General features: G+C 35.6%; 1 protein-coding gene and 2 non-coding genes across 3 annotated transcripts in view; all 3 read right to left on the minus strand.

The window, feature by feature from the left end:
- Positions 1–1466: 1466 nt before the first annotated feature.
- Positions 1467–22857, minus strand: part of Wdr43 (WD repeat domain 43) — a 44091-nt gene continuing 22700 nt past the window's right edge. The window contains exons 9-18 of the mRNA XM_005322489.5: positions 21645–21731; positions 20356–20484; positions 18385–18516; positions 13550–13636; positions 11741–11772; positions 9715–9778; positions 5472–5585; positions 4656–4725; positions 3148–3197; positions 1467–3044 (exon numbers count right to left, since the gene is read on the minus strand). Coding sequence (XP_005322546.2) covers positions 2856–3044; positions 3148–3197; positions 4656–4725; positions 5472–5585; positions 9715–9778; positions 11741–11772; positions 13550–13636; positions 18385–18516; positions 20356–20484; positions 21645–21731 — 954 coding nt within the window. The 3' untranslated portion in view covers positions 1467–2855. The remainder of the gene's footprint in view (positions 3045–3147; positions 3198–4655; positions 4726–5471; positions 5586–9714; positions 9779–11740; positions 11773–13549; positions 13637–18384; positions 18517–20355; positions 20485–21644; positions 21732–22857) is intronic.
- On the minus strand, positions 19993–20070 carry LOC120885156 (small nucleolar RNA SNORD53/SNORD92). Its single transcript, XR_005727661.1, has one exon. It is a non-coding gene; the product is annotated as a small nucleolar RNA SNORD53/SNORD92 (small nucleolar RNA).
- On the minus strand, positions 21049–21126 carry LOC120885155 (small nucleolar RNA SNORD53/SNORD92). The gene has a single exon (XR_005727660.1). It is a non-coding gene; the product is annotated as a small nucleolar RNA SNORD53/SNORD92 (small nucleolar RNA).

The following is a 22857-nucleotide window of genomic DNA, read 5'->3' on the forward strand; positions in this document are numbered from 1 at the left end:
CTTTTCTTCCCCCATATCAATTATCATGTTACATACCATTAAAATTTCCATACTCATCACATATTGCTTATTGCCAAGATCTCCCTGGTAATGTGTCAGTTCCTCAAAGGAAGCGTTTTAAGTCAGCTTTCCATTGCTAACATTAAATAATTGAGGCAATTAACTTATAAGAAGAAAAGTTTTATTTTGGCTCACAGATGTGGAGGTTCCAGTCCAAAACTAAGGCTCCATTTATTGAGCCTCTGTCAACGGCAGCACATCATGCTGTGAGCCTGTGGCAGAGCAAACTACTCACCTCATGTGCCAGGAAGCAAAGCTCAAGAGGTCTCTTCTGATCAAGGTCCCATAATCTGAGGACCTGTACCCAATAACCCAGCTACCTCCTACTAGGACCCACTTCCTAAATGTTCTAGCACCTCCCAAGAACGTGACTCTGGGGACCAAGTGTTTAATAAGACAATGTTTTGGGGACACTTATCCAAACCACAACTGGCAGGTATTATTTTTCCCCATTGTTCAGCAATACCAAGCAATGAAATCATACTAGGCAGAGAGAAAGCAATCAATACGCATTTGCTAAGATGAATAAATGGCAAATTTGGGAATTAATCCAGACAGGAACCTGACAAATGTCAACGCATCCAATGTTGCACTCTCCAGGTCTCAGTTCTGACCTTCAGGCACCAAACCTGAAGCCTTCACATCTACTTATACCAAAACATACTTATTTGTTCAATATTCTCATCTAGACCCAAGGAATTTACTTCTACAAATCCATTTCAAACACAAGCACTTATTTAAAGATTCTTGCCCAAAACATTAAAACAGAAATCTAATCATAAGGAAACAGACAAATCCAGAATGCAGTACACTGTTCAACACAATTTATGCAAGCTCATTAAATTTCAACCAAGTGAGGGGGAATATTGTGGATTATCAGAATTTGACAACTAAATATGATGTACATAGGATTGGTGACTTGGTTAGAGGGCTAACATTTAAAAAACAAAACAAAAACCTACACACAACACTTCATTTTCTGAATTGACCAGACAGCAAAATTTACCAGAATTGATTAAATTTTGATTAAAAAGCCTAAATCAACTCTGGACTTTTCTAAACCAAAAAAACTCACAAATCAATAAATGAGTAAGATTTCATCACATAGTTCTCATTTACTTCTAAACTAGGGTAAAGGAAACGTGTCTCCCAGCACACGTGCCTCTTCCTTATTGTCACTGCAGTCACAACCCAGCCACATGGGACAGCTTCAAGAAACTACCAGCTTTACCTAATACTAAAGACAAAATTCTTGATTCTTTCATTTAAAAACTCTAGGTTATACAACGAATCTTGAAAGCATTTACCTATTAATGCTACTGGAGTAAAATCCCTTTTTAAAAACCTTCATACCATAAACCCAACCACATGGCTGAATTCCTCTACATATACCACAAGACAAGCACTGGGTAAAGATGAGTATTTATTCACTTTACAAAGAGATGATATTAAATTGCCATTGATAAACATACCACTATATATCATACCAGCAGCTCAAACTGTGTTCCCAAGAGGTGCTGAGGGTTCCAGCTCTGCGAGCTGAGCACAGAAACCTCTGTTCTGCCACAGATGTTAAAAAGTCCCTCAAGAGATAATTATTTGTTTTACATATTCACAGGTGGGAAAAGATAAATCCATCTGCCCAGCCCTTCCTAAATACTGGCTCATTCTTTAAAAACAAAAAAAAAGCAAATTCCTAATAATCTGAAAAAGCTTTTGTAGTGCACCAAAATACTTATTAATACATAAAAAATCTTTTGAGTTGAATTTATTGTTTTAAAGATAAAGATACCCTAACACTGCCAAGTTGGCAATGAAAAAGGACAAAAAACATTAAATTTACTGAATTATAAAAATATTTTCTTTGGAAAAAAAATTCCAACAAGGTTATCATTAATATCTAAAACCAAAGAGAAAAAAATAAACAATAGTTCTTTGATTCATTAGTAATTTAAATAAAAATGAAAACTTCTTTAAAAGCAGCTATGAGTGAATTTTTTAAAAAGTTACGGGTAATGAGCACTTCTAAATCTATATACACTGATTATTTTTGTACAGGCAATCTGCAGCCAAGAAAATTTCTCAATATGGCTAAATCTTTAGTTTTTTAATTATCATAATTTTCTGTTTTGTTTTAAAAAAATATTTCACATGACAGCTTAAAAAATAAGTGGTTGTTCTGAGGAAGCACTCCAAAACTTCAGTTAGACTTGAGTCAGATAACCACAGTTAATACACAAGCTAGGGATACTGGTAAATAGGGTTTTTGTTTCTGTTTTTTAATCACAATAATTCTTAACTCCAGTTTTTAGTTATTCCTTCATATTTTATTAAAATGTACCAAATTAAAAACTTTTCACTGTGCTGCTTCACATATGGATTTGATGAAGGATACCAACCTGAGAGAAGAGCTGACTCATTCACAAGCGTCCAGTTTCTGAAACCCTGTGGGATGTCTGTCTTCACTTAAGTCAATTCCTGACATAACCAATCATATTAAGATATTATATTATAAAAATATACCATATATTGGACACTCATGTCAGTACATTGCAGAAAATGTGTCTATTTACTGTGTAAAGTTTATTAACATTTGAATGAAACACTCTTATTTACACAGTTAAAAGTCTGGGGCACTCAGGACAGCAAGGTGGCATGGGAATCGCCGCTGTGAATGTGGAAATGTGCAGCGGTCCTTGGCGTCCTGGCACGGGGACAACCCTCCCTAGGAGGACTCCGCAGCAGTGGGCAAGGTGAGTCAGGGTTCACAGTCTGACTGGCTTGCTCTTCTGTCTTCACTCCTCTTCACTTTCATTTTCAGGATCTAAATCAGAATCTCCATTTAATTCTTTTTCACTTGCCCCATCTCTGTCCTCACCATTTTCTTCTTTTTCTTCAGCATCTTCATCTTCCTCCTCATTCTCTTCATCAATGTCCTCATCTTTTTCACTTTCTTTCTGTTCCTCATCTTCATCCCAGTCATCCTGGTAGATATGTCAAGGAAAGAAAACAATCATGAAAGGCTCATTCTCATGGAGCTATGAGGCTATAAAGGCAGATTTATGTACCAGGAAACAAATAACTCACATCAGAATCCTTATCTGCTACTTCATCATCAGACTCCTCTTCAGAAGACTCTGTGGGGAGGGGGAAAATCCAGCTTTAATTTTGTGAACAAAGCAGAGAGCATGTCCCTAAAAACTAAGAAGCACCAAATTCCTAAACTTACTTTTAGTAATACTTATTATTCATCTATCATTCATGCAAGAAATGTTAATTTAATAAGCTTATCTGAATAAAACTGCAATCTATTTATACTATTCCTTCAAGATGCTATTAGAAAAGACTAAGTACACAAACCCCTACAAACCCTCAACTTAAAATACAAGCCATTTCTGGACCATCAAATAACCTGGATTTCTCTGGATGTAGAAAAATTATATCAAAAGTGCTGGCTTATAAACAGAGAAGAATGGAAGCATTAGCATTTTTAAAACCATAATAAAAATGTTAATTATGGAAATATTAACTGACATGTTAAATATATGATTGTGAGAAAAAATATTCAAATGTATAAGCAGTAGAAGAGCTATATTATTTTCTAAGCACCTTGGGAAATAAATGGAGAAGAAAATGTCACTGATTTTAGCATCATTAATGTAATAATAAGCACAATGTGATTTTTGGATGTGATGTCATCTGAAAACACATTTACATTGATAGATTCCCACAAAATGTTTGACTTAAAAAATTCAACCGGGCTTGGGATGTGGCTCAAGAGGTAGCGTGGGGCGCTGGGTTCAATCCTCAGCACCACATAAAAATAAAATAGAGATGTTGTGTCCATGGGGAAAAAAAAATTCAACCAACTTTGGACCTTGCATCAAAATTTAGAGGTTCCAACTAAAGGAGACAGAAAGGAAGTAAATATAAGATGAGGAACCTATGGAGTCAACTACCTGTCTCTTCATGTCTATATCATCTTAAGGGGGAATTCATATGTATGTGAATAAAACACTTTGCAAATGCACACACACACACAAAAAAAGTAGTAAAAGAATTTTAATACCAAAAAGCTAGAGAACTATGGCTTTAAAATGTGTGAAAGCAAGAGTTGTGCACGGTGATGCAGTGGCTAGGAAGGTGAAGGTAGGAGGATCACAAGTTTAAAGTAAGCCTCAGCAACATAAAAGGGGATTTAGTGGTTGAGTGCCCCCAGGTTTATTCTCCAATACCAAAAAATAAACCTCTGGGCCTAGTATCCTATCCTATAAGAGGTTTTAATTAACTCAATTTTAGATTTTTAAATCAATTTTGGTCATTAAAGTTTTCTAATGAAGTACTAGTTTCACCTACATTTTCACATGTACTGGCATAAAATTTACTCAGGATTCTTCCATTCCACACCTTTTCTGTCACTGTGTCATACTTGTACCTTTTCTTTTATCATAGTTTTTTGCCACAGACTTGACTATTTTAAGAGAGCTTTGTCAAAGCAAGACTTTATATGAATGTTCTCACACAGTAAGAAAACTGAGTCACTAGAAAACATTTCACTATTTCAGTTCAAGATTCTACCCTCCTGCCATCTTTACCTTCTTCATACACCAACTTTGCCTTCTGTCCAGGGGAAGTCATTGCCTTTGTTTTCTCTGACGCTGTAACCTGAAAAAGTAGAATTTTTAAGCAAAGTACATATCTATCCCAACCATTACCACACCCATCTCCCACCATCACCTATTCATTCTCCTCCCATAAGAATGAATGGTCTGAATACAATGTGGAGCAAATGGGGGAGAGGGGGGAGCACCTTCAAATACCTGGAGAAAAGAATTACTTTGTAAAAGTTGGGAAAACCTCTGAGGTGATTAGAGTATGTTTCTTTGCCAAAAATTTAACTGCAGAAAAATCCTGTAACTTGTTCATAACAACATTATCAACCTAGCTATATTAACAACTGAAATATCCCAGTGAGAAACAATTTAAATATAAGTTGAAAGGGGGGTATAACTAATCTTTCTAACTGTGAAATAGATATTATTTACAAGGTAAAGCCTGGATTCTGTTTTCCAGCTAAATGAAGTAGCCCTCAAATATCAGGTAAAAAATTCCCCCCCACCGCCTTGGGGAAAAGGGGGTGTAATCAGGGATTGAATCCAGGGGTGCTTTATCACTATGCTACATCCGCAGTCCTTTTTAATTTTTGTTTTGAGACATCATCTAAGTTGCTTTGGGCCTAACTAAGTTACTTAGCCAACCCTTGAACTTCTAATTCTCCTGCCTTCACCTTGAAAGTTGCTAGGATTACAGGCATGTGCCACCATGAACAGCTTATTAGGTAAGCAATCTTATTTATACTCCATTCCTATCACAATCAAAAGTGTTGGTTAGAAATACTCTCATTTACCCACCTGTGTGATTAGAAGGATAAGCTTTCCATGAAGATGTGAAAGTTTCTGAAAAGTTTTGACTCTGCTTTCCATTAGCTGATACAGTGTCCCCAGCTGGTGTACCAGATCAGGCAACTAGCGGGGGAAAAATGATTGTTTGGTATTATCACATACAAAGATGAGAAATATACAGATCAGATCAGCTCCACTTTAGCGTTCAGCCACTACATAAGCATCTGCTAACAAGTACTTCCAATGGCAGTGGCTGCTGGGGACACAGCCAAGCAACATCACAAATCTTCACAAAAGGCCCACAATATCCCAGCAGCAAAAAAAAAAAAAAAACACAACTCTAAAAAAATAATAATGATAATGATACATGGTTAGGAAGGAGAAAACTACCAGGTAGGGCAAAACTATAGGATGGAAGTTCTTCGTATTGATAAATTATTTTAGGTAAAATCAGTACAAAGTATATAATTTCTCTCTATGACACATCTCTGGCTAGAGGGGACTCGCCTCTGACTCTTATTCTCCAATGACGGCACATTATCTATCCTTACCATAAAGAATCAGTGAGTTAGAGGGAGTTTTTCCCAGCTCCCAGAGACCAGTAGGACAGAACAAGAGAAGACAGAATTGACCAAATAGCATTCCTATTATTGAATCCCATAAATCATTAAAGGAGAAAATCTTTTGTCCATGTAGAGCTATAGAAAAGGGACCCTAACTTTCTCCTATAATCAACCTTTATTTAATCTCCTATTTCTGACACTTGTGCATAAAATAGTATTTCATTCCTGTTTGTAAACAGCAGATAGGCACAAAAATAAGTAACACAAGGTTTACTATGATTACATTTTAATTTATCATCATCTCCCATTTATGTACCCCCATTCAGACTATGAGATCCAAGATGGGGATCAGAGTGCCTTAAACATCTATGGCTAACAGAGTTTTTGGCTTAGAGAATAAACTTAAATATATCTTTAATCTATGATGCTCACTTCAGTAGTTGATTCCAGAAGAGATTTCACTTCAAGGCCTCTGGGCCTCTTGCTTCTAAGCAAGTAACTGAGATTTAGTATCACCCAGTATTCTAGCCAGGGTTCTAAAATATATCATGTTTGCTTTAATCATCACATGCAGATCACCATGCTACAGAGCCACTCCACATACCACTGCCCTCAATTCACCTCCCCAGGATTCCTGCAGGCTAGGAGATCTAATCCACTCTACTGCTTGTCTGTACACCTATTTAACATTTTGGCAGAGTTCTCCCTGGACACACAAAGAATGCACAGCTGACCTCAAGGCAGGTTATCTAACAATTTTCAATGTTTCAGATCACTAAAGCCAAAAGGAATCTGAGACACAGAAAAGGAAGAGGGAACATGTAGGAGTTGTATAAACTATGTTAAGAAAGGAAGAGCTATAGTTTAAAGAATAATTAAGGAGCTGGACAGAAATAGTGGTGCATGCTTGTAATCCCCAGTGATTTAGGAGGCCAAGGCAGAAGGACTGCAAGTTCGAGGCAACTTAGGGAGACTCTGTCTCAAAAAAACAAAAAAAGTAAAAAATAAAGGGCTATGAATGTAGCTCAATGGTAGAGTGCCTCTGGATTCAGTCCAAAAAGAGAAAAGAGCAATTAAGGATTTTCAGTGATCCACTAAAACTTTTCAAGAAAATTTATTGAGCCAAATTATAATGTTATATTGTATGCATGTACAAATATGCAACGACAAATCTCATCACTATGAGAAAATGTGGGAAAAAAAATACTGTGGGCTGGAGATATGGCTCAGTGGTACAGTGCTTGCCTAGTTGTGCAAGGCACTGGGTTCAATTCTGAGTACTGCAAAAAAATGGGGTGGAGGTGTATTTTTAAAGTGCTAGACAATCAAATCAGAGTATATAATTTTAATTCTATTTCTAGTTTAAAATATAACTGATGAAACAGATAACAAAGAACTAATAAAAAAACTTTTTCTGACATTAAGATTTTATCTTCCTTCTCTTCCATCTGAATAAATAATATAATTCACATACCAATGAAAAGCTGGCAGCCAACTCTAGCAAAATGCCTGTTTAGAGCTCCTGGTATACCCTGCACTTGCTGTTGTCTGCCTGCCCCTCCTCCTCTTCCCAGAGCCACAGAGCTGGAGCAGCTGACACATCACAGCCTCAAACACTATGGCATCTGGAGTAACAGTGAATGATGAGTCATCAAAGTTTTTTTTAATATATATTTTATTTTAGTTATAGTCAGACACAATACCTTTATTTTATTTTTATTAATTTTTATATGGTGCTGAGGATCGAACCCAGAGCCTCACATGTGCGATGTGAGCGCTCTACCACTGAGCCACAACCCCAGCCCCTCATCAAAGTTTTTTTTTTTTTTTTAAAGAGAGAGTGAGAGAGGAGAGAGAGAGAATTTTTTTTTTAATATTTATTTTTTAGTTCTCGGCGGACACAACATCTTTGTTGGTATGTGGTGCTGAGGATCGAACCCGGGCCGCACGCATGCCAGGCGAGCCCGCTACCGCTTGAGCCACATCCCCAGCCCCTCATCAAAGTTTTTAATGATATGAAAGTAAGAAAATCTTCTATATAAGGAGATTAAAAAAAGAAAGAAAGAAAACAGTTCTCTTCTGTTAAAGTGATTTAAAAAAAAGACAAATAACTGTAGAGGAGGCAAAGCAGATCTTGGTGGCAGGTGATACTGTAGAGGACTCTTACACATCTTTTGTGAAGTTGCTGCATGTGAATAATTGCCAGTATGCTTTGTACACTGCCACACATGAAACAAAACAGTTCAATAAAAAAGTCTTTTATTTATATTCTAGGATCTTGAAACTGTACCCTTAAAAAGATGATTTATACTAGCTCTAAAGATGCCATTAAAAAGAATTTACAGGTATTAAACTCAAGTGGCAAGTAAATGGCTTGGATGATATTAAGAACCATTCAACATCTGGAAAGAAATTGGGAGGCCACACAGTAATTTCACTTAAATAAAAATTGTCATATATTAACCCCATTAAGTGCCATCTGGCTCTTAAGGGGATTTAATTTCTCCAATTCAATCCATTGAAAAAGCATTAGTTATTTTTGTTTTTGTTTTATTTTGTTGTTTTTTCCTTTCCACACTGGGCCCTTGCAACACAGTGAATGATGGAGATACCAGTCATTTAAGCAGCCTGTCAGTGATTGCCATTAGACCCTTTAATATGGTTACTTTTACATAGAACCCACTGTCTCATTTTAGCCAAAACAACAGGTTTTATGCCTCCCTAGTGGCAAGCACTAAAATAAATGTGATGGCCAATGTGAATGGCTTAGAATACTGCAAAGGATAAGCAGACTAAATGCCTTGAAAGTATTATACAGTGATCAGATGGTGAACGTTTTTCAGTATTATTTATAGTTGCACTTGATTGTAGTTCCATAAGGCACTGGAGCATCATACACTCCACCTACCTTGGCAAGCCTTCTTTTGAGACATGGCAGCACAAATATAACACTATGCATTAAAACACTTTTTTTTAAGTTTCATTAACTATGTCATCAATTTATTCTACAACCTCAGCGTTCATTCCTATCACCTGAAGATCTTTTTAAAAGAAATAGCTATTAGTGCCTTTTTTGTTTTCCATTGAGTGTATACTGTTAATCTTAAGAATTTTATATTTACCATGTGAGTCTTAAAACACTAAAGATATTGAATATGGTGGCAATTTCTGTATAAGACCTTTCAATGTAACACCCTCACAAAAACGACCACTGCAATAAAAATTGTGAACTGGTTTAAAACAAAAACAAAAAATGTCAGTTTAGTTATTTTACATCATTTTTATCCTCCCAAGACAAGGCAAGACAGACATATCAGCATATATGAAGGGTTTAAAACTTGGCAGTGTTTTTTAAGAGGAGGGTAAGGATACACACAATGTAACAATTTTGCTGAGCAAGTACTGTGTAGAGAAAAACATGATTAATATATCAATATATAATATTTCTCCTTCCTGTATTTTTAAAAGCCTTCTTACACACTATATATTACTTTTAAGATTCAGGAGGGAAAAGGGTCACACAGTTTAATTAAGAAAGGATTCATGTAAAGTCACCTAGGAAAAAATAAAATCTCTAAAAGAAACATTTAGTAGGTGAAGAAAAAAGATAAGAGATGGTTCTGTTCAGCATTTATCAAATTTTATAATGCTTAGCAAAACCAAACTATTGATACTCAGAAAAGACTTACTGTGGATAGGTATGATGCATGAACCGTTAACACACATTTCAACCACTGAACCATTAAAACAGCACTGGAAAAAAAAAAAAAAACTCCAAGTAAATATCCACAAATTCAAAACTAAATACAACCGAGTTAAAATTTTAGAAAAATACGGATAGGCAAGTGAAGATCTAGAAGTTATGCTGTGAAGATGACCATAATAAATCAACAACTAGCTCTCTCCGCTTTCTGATTACCATGTGAGCTGCTTCCCTCTGCCACACTCTTCCTCCATGATGTTCTGCTTCACCTTGAGCCCTGAGGAATGGAGCTGGCTTTCTATGGACTAAGACCTCTGAAACTGGTTTTCAGAGAAACGGAATCAAGAAGGAGGCTTTAAGGGATTTGCTCATGTGACTGTGGAGGCTTGGGAGTCTGATGTCTGGAAGGTGGGCTGGCAGGCTGGAGGCGGAGGGAAGAGTTGACCTTGCAGCTGGAGTCTGAAGGCAGGCAAAATTCTCTCCTCAGGAAGGTTTTGTGGCTCTTACTATCTTCATCATACAAGGTCATGACTGTACAGCAGAGAAACCAACAACTCCCTGCCCATAAGAATAAAGAAACTCTGGACCTAGAAACTGAAGCAATGGCTCTCTCAAGAATACAAGTTGAGGGACTGGGGTTGTGGCTCAGTGGTAGAGCACTTGCCTAACACGTATGAGGCACTGGGTTCAATCCTCAGCACCACATAAAAATATATAAAAAAATAAAACAAAGGTATTGTGTCCATCTACAACTAAAAGTATATTTTAAAAGAATGCAAGTTAAAAATTAATTATACTTAATGAAATTGGAAAACAGTCATTTTATCTTCTTTTAAAAGTCCTGTATTCCCCTTGGCAGTTAGAAGTGCAGGCTTTGAGGACTTACTTCACTATATTATTTCTCTGCTAGCAAATCATAAATAAATAAATAAATAAACAACTATGCATTTAATATTCATGTTGTATTTTTCACTGAGTTTGAGATTCCTGAAAAACACTAACTTCCTAGAGTAGGGACTGGAAAAATAAGACAAAAATCAGTCCCTCCAAAACAACTTCAAAATAAAACCTATGCTTTACTTCAAATTAACTGATACTACAACAATAATCTTCATCCAAACTGAGCTTAACCGATTTGGCATTTTATGTTCATGATATCCAAACCCACCATCTGATATTCACCTTCAAAAGCAAACAGCAAAGTCTTCTACACCAATATTAAAAGGCAAATAAATATAGACCTAAATTGTGAGAGCCAGTTCTATTTCATGAGTTCTTTAGCTTTCCTCTTTTGTGAGCTCAGAAAGGTAACAGAAAATAATCAAAAAAGAAAAGCCATACAATATACATAGCAATGATAGCATGCTACAATCTTAAGACTACAAATTTAGTCTTTTAGCTAAATTTTGTGTGTGTGTGTGTGTGTGTGTGTGTATGGTAGTACTGGGAATTGACTCCAGGGCCTCACACACACTAGCAAGTGCTCTACCTCTGAGCCACATCCCGAGTCCTAAGACATTTCTTTATGGTCTCTTACACACCTACTAGAGGTTGGGCAAATTCTATAAATTGTCAATTTTACATACAGTGATTAAGACTAACTCATTAAATGAGTCTAACTCATTAAATGACCTAATAAAATCTGATCTACATAGGAGCTTTCTCAAAGAAAAAAAAACTGTAATAAAATCTTAGAAATAAAATCATTTAATCTAAAATGGGGGAAGAGTGACATTTAACCTTTGTAAAAAAAATTTTTTAGTTGTATAAATAAATACCTTCATTTTATTTATTTATTTATTTGTGGAGCTGAGGATCAAACCTAGCGCCTCACACGTGCTAGGTAAGCACTCTACTGCTGAAACACAACCCCAGCCCCAACATTTTGAAGAATTCTACCGTTAGAATATGGGGTTACCTAATACTATTTAACACTTTCAGATATTGCTGTTTTTAACAATAATCTCTAATTTATTTTAAAAAAAGGCAATTTAGTCATCTAAACATCTTACCTATTAGGATGTCCTTGCAACCTCTTTGTAAGCTAAGGAAGAGAAAAATATTATTAGCAACAGCACTTCAGAGGCTACAATCTTCATTAGTTCCCAGTGTACAACAAGAGCTGAAAATTATTTCATTCAGTAGTCTATCTTCAATCAACTTTGAATTGTTCCCACAAGAGTAATTACCTAAAGAAATCTAGAACTGGATTTATATGAATCAATGTCCAGAATAGACAAATACATGGAGACAGTAAATAAACTCGATGATTGACAATAACTGGGGAAAGGGGAAGTAGAGTTACTACTGAGTACAGAATTTTTTGGGGGATGCCAACTGCACGACCTATGAACGTATTAAAATTCACTAAACTGTTCACCTTAAATAGGTGAATTTTATCTCAATTTTTTAAATACACAAAAAAAATCAGGGTCAGGCAAATTTTGCCTTGGAGTTGATTAATAGTCAAAAAGCATATGAACTTTTCTAATATATGATACTGCATATTTATTTGTGTTGGTACAAAAGATTGAACCCAGGGGCAATGAACCATTGAGACACATTCCTATCCCTCTTTATATTTTATTTAGAGACAGGTTATTGCTGAGTTGCTTAGGTCCTCACTACGTTGCTGAGGCTAACTCTGAATTCGCAATCCTCCTGTCTCTGCCTCCCAAGCCACTAGGATCACAGGTGTGCGCCACTGCGCCTGGCCTTATACTGCATTTTTAAATACAGAGTGAATTTAAATAATGGTAAACCTTACTCCCACAATAATAACAAAACCACTCTCACTCTCACAAAGCACTTCAACATGTTAAGCAAATAGCATAATTACTGATTACAAAGAACAGACTTTATCTTTAGATATACTTTTTAATAATTTGTACCCACTCTTTAAGCCTTCAATACACTTCAACATGTTAAGCAAACAGCATAATTACTAATAACAAAGAACAGACTTTATCTTTAGATATACTTTTTAATAATTTGTACCCACTCTTTAAGCCTTCAATACAATTATGTATGCTTTTAAAAGAAACCAAGAAAAAGATTTTCCTTAAGGTAATAATGGTTACCAAATTATTGGAATTCTGTTGAATGCGATGCACCTAAGGTATCCAAATGGCTCCAAACCTGGGATTTGCCTGAGCTGGAGTTATTTAGTCCTTGGTACCACTCAAGGCTTTCTGTTCTCCACCACTCCCTTGCTCCTGGCTTCTTCTGTCTAACTGCTACCTATCCTTTCTTAACACTGTTAAATAAACTTACTTAAGCAAAGACGGGGCAACTGCTTGTCGGAGACAGTGAAAGTTAGTCTTGTATAGGCCTGAGGCTGAACCAGATCTTTTAATTCCACACCGACAGGCATAAAGATTAACACCCCAACTGCACTAAAGCAAATCAAAACATATCCAAAAATCATTTCAAGTGAGGTCAGAGCTCCTTATAGGAAATAATGGGAAAAACCAAATGTGGGTTTCTATTATAATCACGCCATGCAGTGATCTTCTGTACAAACAGCATTGTATGGTTCACCTTAAACTTGCAACTGCATTCTAGGTAAAGAGATACATACTCCCTGCTAATGGAATAAAGGTAAAAATGTCCATTGTATTTCCTTTTATTGGCTTATAAATTCAATTTCACCCTTTTTTTTTCACCCTTCCAAAGAAAGCACTTTCCTCCAATTCATCCGTCACTCCCTCTCTAAATGCCATGCATCCTTGAGTAAGGATCACAAATCCACTTCTCTAGACACTGGCATTTCCCTTTAATTCAAAGGATTAGGATCTTAAAATGAAAAAAGAAGCAGTTACCTCTTGCAACAATGGAATAACAGCATGCAAGGGTATCCTTAACACAGTCTTCTTTATCAGGTTTAAATTCCTAGTTTGGAGTACTTTCTGTGGAAAAAAATAAAAGTATCAACAATGTAACTATAATATAAGAAACTAAGGAGAATACAGGAAAAATTGTCTACAAAAATGATTTAAAATAAATCTGGGCAATAAACAACCAACTGAATTTGGCAAATCAAGGTTAGAGGCAATGTGTTATTCTCTTGATAAAATACCCAGGAGCAGAATGACTGGATCATTTAGTAGGTCTATTTTTAATTTTTAATAAACTGCCAAACTAGTCAGGTGCAGTGGTGCACTCCTGTAATCCCAGCGGCTCTGGTTGAAGAGTATCATGAGTTCAAAGCCAGGCTCAGCAACTATGAAGCTCTGAACAACTTAGTGAGACCAGATCCCTAAATAAAATACAAAATAAGGCTGGGGATGTGGCTCAGTGGTCCTGTGCCCCTGAGTTCAATCCCAGGTAAAAATAAATAGATAAATAAACAAACTGCCAAGCTGTTTTCCAAAGTAGCTGTATAATTTTATATTCCCAAAAGCAAAAAGTGTGTGAGCTACTCTACATTCTCCACTATACTACACTATCTTTTAATTTTCAACATCCTATACCAGATATGTACTGTTATTTATGGTAATCATTTACATTTCTGTGATTAGTAATATATATATACTTTCATGCATACTTATTATTTGTTGGAATTCTTCTGTAAAGTATTCAAATCTTTACCAATTTTTTTTATTTTTTCTTGAGTAAAGTCTTATTTTTTAGTTCTTTCAATGATCTAGATACACCTTTGTCTGATACAAGTTTCAAATATTTTTGCCAGCTTACAGGTTCTTTTCATGACTCTATCATTATCTTTTCAAGAGAAAAGGTTTGTAATTTTCAAGAAGTCCAAGTTATCTTTTTTTTTTTTTTCAATTTTTTTCCCTTTTTTGGCGGGGAAGGGAATAGTGGTGATGTAGTAAGAGGTTACCAGGGGTTGAATTCAGGGGCACTCGACCACTGACCCACATTTCCAGCCCTATTCTGTATTTTATTTAGAGACAGGATGTCACCGAGTTGCTTAGCACCTCACTTTTGCTGAGACTGGCTTTAAATTCGTGATGCTCCTGCCCCAGCCTCCCAAACTACTAGGATTATAGGCATGCACCACTGACCCCAGCGACCAATTTTTTCTTTAACCTTTCATGCTTTTCATGATATACCTTAGATAGCTCCTTATTTTCCTCTAGAAGTTTAGTTTTAAGTTTTATATTTAGGCCTATGGTCTACTTTCCATTAATTCTTACGTGATATATGAAACAAAGCTAATAGGTTCCCCCCCCCAATGTGTGTAGTTTATTTGTGGAGTGTTTTTGTCCCTTAATCTATATTTTTCACCAATATTAAACTATATTGATCATATACCTTTATCATAAAACCAGGTAGGGTAATTCTTCCAACCTTAGTTATATAGTTCTGGTGATTTCACATCCTTTGTGTTTCCTATAAATTTCAAGACCAGTTTTGTCAATTTCTAAAAGATGACTGACAGGGACTTCTGAAATTTTAATTGAGAATGGGTTGAATATATAGATTGATTGGGAGAGATTCACCATCATAACAATACTGAATATTCTAACTTATAAAAACATGGGTTAGACCTCCAGTTACTTAAGTCTGAGCCAGGTATAGTGGCACAAAGCTTGTAATCTAATTTGGAAGGCTACGTCAGGACCAGCCTGGCAATTTAGTGAGACCATATCCCAAAATAAAAAATGGAATGGGGGTATAACTCAGTGGTATAGCACCCCTAGATTCAATACTCAATTAAGCAGGGTTCCATTTTAATTAATTTCTTGCATCCATTGTGATTTTAATGTTTTAATTTTAATCTGTTTTAGATCTGTTCTAGACTTCACTTAAACCTTAGAAAATATTTATTTTTATTTATTTATTCATTTATTTATAGTTGTAGATGAACACAATACCTTTATGTTATTCATTTATTTTTATGTGGTGCTGAGGATCGAACCCAGTGCCTCACATATGCAAGGCAAGCACTCTGCCACTGAGCCATAATCCCAGGCCCTAGAAAATATTTAAGTAATATTGATTTAATAAACTAGATTTGAATATTTATTTAATTTAAATAAATTAAATAAATATCCCTGTCCTTGCTCACTTTCCTTATTCCTATTTTTAATGTCCTCCTATGCATCATGTATCTTTGTAAGGCAGCTTCTGGTAAAGTTATTTTATGTGGGAGAAAACATTGTTTTTACTTGCCTCCCACCCCCCGTTTTGGTATGAGGAATTGAATGCAGAGGCACTTTACCACTGAACCATATCCCCAGTCATTTTTAACTTTTTAATTTTTTGAGACAGGGCCTCACTAAATTGCTAAGGCTGGTCATGACCTTGCAATCCTGTCTCAACCTCCCTAGTAGCTGGGATTATAGGCATGCATCACCAAGGCTCGCACAATGCATAATGTCCAGGTAATATACTATTACCATTACTTTGAACATTTTGGAGGGGATGGGGGCCTATTGGGGATTGAACCCAGGGGCACTCTGTTACTGAGCTATACCCACAACCCTTCTTATTTATTTTTTAAAATCTTGAGACATAGTCTCCCTAATTTGCTTAAGATCTAGCTAAATTGCTTAGGGTCTGCCTAAATTGCTGAGATTGGCCATGAATTTACAATCCTCCTATCTCAGCCTCTCCAATTGCTGGGATTACAGGCATGCTCCACCACAGCTGGCTTACTTCTCACTTCTAAAACAGGTTATTTTAAAAGCGCTTCACTGTAACTTTTACAATCTTTTCAAGCACATAATTTATTCAACTAATTTCCAATTGCTTCTACCTAGTAATACAAAAACCTTTATAATTTGAAAACAGCATTTGTCTTTCAAACAACCCTATGATATCTGGTAAAAGTTACATATTAACACCTTTGAGAAGCTCTTGCTAAAAGAGATTTGATACTAAATGTCTTTAAGTTTCTAGCTCTAACTACCAGTATTCAGGAAACAAGATGGACAAAGGAACATACTAAAGGATACCACAGAGGGAGAGTAGGCAAAATCCAGAACATGAGGACTGGGGCTGTAGCTCAGTGGTAGAGAGTTTGCCTAGCTTTTAAGAGCCACTGGGTTCGATAGATAGATAGATAAATAGATAAATAAATTAAAAATAAAGGCATGCTGTCCATTTACAACTATAAAAAAATTCTTTAATATGGGTAGAAAAACGAGTATTTAAAAAAAAAAGTCTAGAACATGGGACTCCCTATTAGACAAATTGTCTAGAGTCTCCAAAAAGTAAATTACAAAACACAGAACAGACATAACAACAAAGTACAGGATATAATTTGTTGAGATCCTGTTTAAAGAAAGCAAAATTTAAACACTAATTACATTTGATAATTTTAAAGAATTACTGTTTACTTTTTTAGACATGATAATGGACTGTGCTTATTTTTTTAAGCAATGGACTATAGCTGTTTTTAATATGAATAGGTAAGTATCTATGAATGAAATGGCATTTGATCACTTCTGAGATCTGTTTCACTATAACCTGAGGGGATAGAGAGGTAAATGAACCATAAGAGATTGGCCAGTGTTGATAAAACTGAATGATGGCGATTCACTTTACTCAAAAAGTTTGAGGGCTGGGGAAATAGCTCATTTGGTAGAGTGCTTGCCTTGCATGCACAAGGCCCTGGGTTCAATCCCCAATACCACCAAAAAAAAAAAAAAAAGTTTGAAATGTTTCTTAGTAAAAAAAGAAAAAAACTTTGTACCTGATTCACCCACTGAGGAATGTTTCAAAGCATAGTTACATAGGCAATGATGACAGGCAAGTTATATTACGTTTCAAAAATACTGTCAATTGTTTTCTACAGCTTCTTTCTTATAAAATCCTCACCTAGGTGTTTTTTGTTGTTGTTGCCGTTTTGTTTTGCCACAGTAAACTAAAATCCACCTTCTAAAACTTCTTTAAAAGTAATTTGAGGTTTTTAGACTTGCTAATTTTCTCTCATTTTGTAAAAACCTCCTTTAGATACAAATATATTACCACTTAGAAATAAAATCAAAGACATTATTCATAGATTACAAATTATACAACTATGACTGAAACTATGATGCTGCTGAATCATTGAGAATGCATGTCACAATTAAATATTCTATATAGAGCACTACCACGTTATGAAATTCAAGAGGATTAAATTGAGTAACTTCATACAAGCAGTCACCAACTTCCACAGAAGTCATAAATGCCTACTTTCATATAATTTTTAGTACTTTTGCCTTCATATATTTTACAACATATCCCCCAACCCTCTTGAATTTCCCCCCAAACCTCCTACCCATTGTCAAGGTTCCACCTCACCGCCCCCTCTCACGGCCAGGGGGAAATAAGTTTCTGGAATCCAGAGTAAAAACTCAGGAACGCATTTTCCTACAGAAAAAAATATAAATTGTGATCTAGAATGCTGAGTATTATAATTCAGCTACGCTATTTTTATAAAGGCTTTTGTAAACTAAAGCCTAAAAACTAACAATTCAGAACAATATTTCTATGAGAAAATGCATTCCAGGTTTAAAGGAATTCAACACAAAACCACTGTAGGTTAGTGACTGTCTGTATAATGTCCCCATATTATATACATTTGACTAAACTCACAAAATATTAATTACAAACTGCTATACAACATGATTTTTCACTGTCATGTGCTGTATCACTTTCTAGGAAAAACTAAAAATTTAATTCATTGAAACACTGCTAAAATACTTACATTTAGCATTTCGAAATCATTACTTTCTAAACCCTGTGTGAGAAGAACTGGAAAGCTATTCGTCTGCAAAAGGTCATCTTTTTCTTCTTTTGTATCTATATCCATTGCTCCCAGACGTTCTTCAATGCTAACCTACAGAACAGAAACAACCTATTAAGATCAATCAGAAGACTTAATATAGGGCTGGGACTGCAGCTTGCCTGGCATGTGTGAGGCACTGTGTTTGATCCTCAGCATCACATAAAAATAAATAAATTAAACAAAGGTATCGTGCACATCTACAACTTTTAAAAAAATTTTAAATAATTTAATAAAAAGACATAGTTGAGAGACAAAAACACACTCAACTGATTTACTGTCTTTTTTCTTTTCCTTCTCTCATATTAACATTAATAAGAATTCTTTAATGTTTAACGGATCTATTATTTTTCATTTTTAACTTATAAAATAATAATAAAAACAATTTTGACGTTTTTTACATAGATATTTTTTTTAGTTGTAGTTGACACAATACCTTTATTTTATTTATTTATTTTTATGTGGTGATGAGGATCGAACCCAGGGCTTTGCACGTGCTAGGCAAGCGCTCTACTGCTGAGCCACAACCCCATTCCCTTGAGTTAATATATCCCTGTAAAAAAGTAAAAAAAAAAGGAATCATTTCAACCCAAAAAAACCCAAACATGTTCATTTTTATTCAAATGGAATCTCACTACCACAAGGACTACATGGAAGACAAGTGAAACATCTTCAATTCAAGTTTCCATAAGCTAACAAAAAATATGAATGCCAAAGAAGCATGATTTGAAAATGTTAATTCACAGAATACCACTATGGAAGATTCAACAGAGTTAAGGAGCTGGCATCTGATTACTAAAGCAAAAGAAACAACCCATTACCCCCAATCTAACTATCTCTTGGCAAAAACTTCAGATCTGTAAAAGGAAGAAAAAAATTATCAACAGAGCGTGCTTATGCACTCAAAACAATTCATAAAATGTCTTCCTATTTTTTAATGATTCCAAATGTTTTATTAGCTAGATGTTTTTATTAGCTATATGCTTTACTACAGACAAGTGTTCTTGATAATATTTCTTAATTTAAACATACATGACTATGATACAAAGACCCAATTGAAAGAACTGATCCCTGACTAAAACCATAATTTGCCAGCTCCTTGGTAGCAAAGTGAAGATATAAATCTGTTCTATGACAAACAAAGCAAACAGATGTGCTCTGGAAAGCTTCCTACTTGATCTATCCCAACATATGGAAAACATTAAAAAGGAAGGATATTAAAGAAATGAATCTAGGCCAGGCTAAAGAAAGCTCAACTTTTATTTAAGGCCAGATATCACACTACTAAGGAATTATGTTTATGAACAGCTAGGTTACCTCCAACCCCTCCAGCTAAAGAATTGATAAAATTCTAGATTACTTAGACAAAAGTGAAGTATGTGAATGAAAGATGAAGAGGAGAACTCTGCAGAGATTAAGTACAATAACTAAAAAGGGTTTTGAGAGTGAAAAAAATAATAACATTTATAAACATTTTAAGCAATTACAATGACCATTTTTAAAGACCAACTGGCACGAAACCAGCCAGGATTGCTCAGACAGCCAAGAGAAAAGAGGCATCACTGGAACTCAGCAATATGCGAAACCCAATGAAAATCATCACAGCAAGTCCTGGCTTATTCAATTTTATATTATCCTGTTAATTATTAACAAATGGCCAAAATTTAATTTTAAAAAATTCCACTTTCTCTTAACAGTGACCAAGTCAAGTCTTATAAAGGTGACAATCTAGAATTTGGGGACCTAAGCTGCCTGGGAGGAACATAGAACAGCAACAAACTTAGGGCATTTCTTATAAAGATTCAGCTTTAGCATTATTCAATATACTTATTACACTCTCCCAAGCACTCTTAAATCTCAAACTCAAGTATCTGGTCAAAGGGGTTGCAGTACCTCATTTCCTCCTAATTTCCTCTTGGTCTCTACTTCCTTGGTTGGTGGAGGAGGTCTGATAGCAGCATGATGCCCAGGAATCCCAGGCACCAGAACTTTTGCTTCAGAATTCATCACTGGTGTTCTCACCTGTTAAACACAGTTTTGGGAATGTATAGAAGGAAATTATGCCTTACTCATTACGGTTCCTCAATGAGAAAACAAAACTCTTCAAAAGGCTTTTCTATTGAAAAACTCAACGTAATCTAATTGCCATGATAGGAATACAAGGTAAATTTTAACTGAATGTTGGCAAATTAAGTTTTAACATAATAACATGAGAATACATGGCTTTAAAACTTCTGAGACTTTGTTAAAAGTGAAAAACAGCGGGCATGGTGGAGCAAGCCTATAATCTCAATGAATCAGGAGGCTGAGAAAGGAGGATCAGAAGATCAAGGCCAGCCTCAGCAAATCAGTGAGGCTCTCAGCAACTAAGTGAGAACCTATCTCAAAATAAAATATAAAAAGGACTGGGGATGTAACTGAATGATAAAGTGCCCTGAGTTAATCCCCAGTCATCCCCCTCAAAATGAAGGAATAAAAAATAAGAAGCAAAACCTACAGATTACCCAAGGACACACTGATTTAAAAATGTTAAAGAGCAAACTTATACATTTTATAACCACCTCCAAAAATCAATCTTTGCCAGAAATGCTCAGACAGCCAAGAGAAAAGTGTCATCTCTGAAACTCAGCCAGAAGCGAAACCATGTGGTTGTCATCATAGCATGTCTGGGTTTTCCCATTCCCCTTAAACTGTTAAATACATGACATTTACATGTAGACACCAAGTTAACCAAGTTAGTTATATTCAAAGCACAGCACCACAATGATGCTCTTTATGTGTGGGAATAAATTTTAGCCTCATTGTGGTTTTAGTGCACCCTAAAACACAATATTCTTCTCAACAAAGATTTTTTTTTAAGTACTGAGACTGAGAACCATTCATTAACAAAGTTAATATTCACTGCTATGTATTCCCTGTCCTGATGATCATATTCCTGGGCAAGAAAGAACTAAACCCAAGGTTTTTAATTCTAACCAGCCAACCATTCTCTCAGTCAACAAATCAAGAGCACCTAAATGAAGTTTTATAATCTTGGTATCTAAAATTGTAATCACACAAAATTTTTAAGGCAAGATCACAAAGTACAGAATTAAAAAGATAAATGAAGTTTAATACTACAGAACAATTCCCCCCCAAATGTAATTTTTACTTAATTTACTTGGAATGTGGAATGTACTTACCTTTGTTATGGCTGTTTCTACTTTTGGGGCCCAGCAGTTTGAAATATCTCTTACTAAACACATATGAGTTTCTTTGGAGTTTAAAGCCTAGGAATATTTTTTAAAAGGGAGATGGAGGGAAGAGAAAAGAATGTCAAACAAAGCAATTGGGAATAAGAACAAAATGACAAACAATGATTAATTGTGCATTTTCTAAAAATAAAAAAATTAGTGTGGAAGGCTTCCTCACTAAAAATGTTGGCCACAATCACCACTCTTACAGCAACTGGGGAAATGGGTAAACTCCTAAGACACTGCAGAATTTTTTACATTCATAATTTAAAGGAGCAAATGGACTTTTTTCTTCTTCATTCTTTTTGGCAGTACCTGGGATCTAACTCAGGGGTGCTCCACCACTGAATTACATCCCCAGCACTTTTTTTTTTTTTTTAAAGTTTTTGAGGCAATGTCTCATTAGGTTGCCCAGGTAGGTCTCAAACTTTCAATTCTCCTGCCTCAGTCTCCTGAGTGCTGGGATTACAAGCACGTGCCACCACACCCAGAAGATTTTTATTTTTAAATCTATGCATTAGGTTTTTTTTAAAACGTATTCAGTGGGCTGGAGACGTGACTCCATGGTAGATGCATGAAGACCTGGATTTAATTTCCAGCACCAAAGGAAAAAAATAATGGTGAAAAAGGGTATTCTATTTTTTTCTGCAGATGGGGGATACTAGGGATTGAACTCAGGGACATTCGACCACCGAGCTACATCCCTAGCCCTTTTTTTCTTTTTCTTTTTTTTTTTATTTTCTTTTTAGAGAAAGGGTCTCACTGAGTTGCTTAGCACCTCACTTTTGCTGAGGCTGGCTTTGAACTCTTGATCCTCCTGCCTCAGTCTCCCAAGCTGCGAGGATTACAGGTGTGCACCACCATACCCAGCGAAAAAGATACTTTTTAACTCAACAAATGGTGGCCATGCATTATTCCACTCATAGTTTCCCTGAGGGCCTTATTAAGTACTAAAAATACAAGCTCAAGTAATCACCTATATGGACATGCCAATAATTCACAAGTGTTCGAAGAAACTTCTGTAGTAAAAAATGTTACATCACTGCACTGCCCACTGCAATCCCACTTAGAAAATACAATGGGTGTTATCAAAAAGGGCTCTTATGAAGATTTCCATTTTATGTAACTAGGCAAAATTCAACACAAGTCATACCTGTTTTAA

This window comes from Ictidomys tridecemlineatus, chromosome 12, assembly GCF_052094955.1.
Source record: "Ictidomys tridecemlineatus isolate mIctTri1 chromosome 12, mIctTri1.hap1, whole genome shotgun sequence".
Lineage (NCBI taxonomy): Eukaryota > Metazoa > Chordata > Mammalia > Rodentia > Sciuridae > Ictidomys > Ictidomys tridecemlineatus.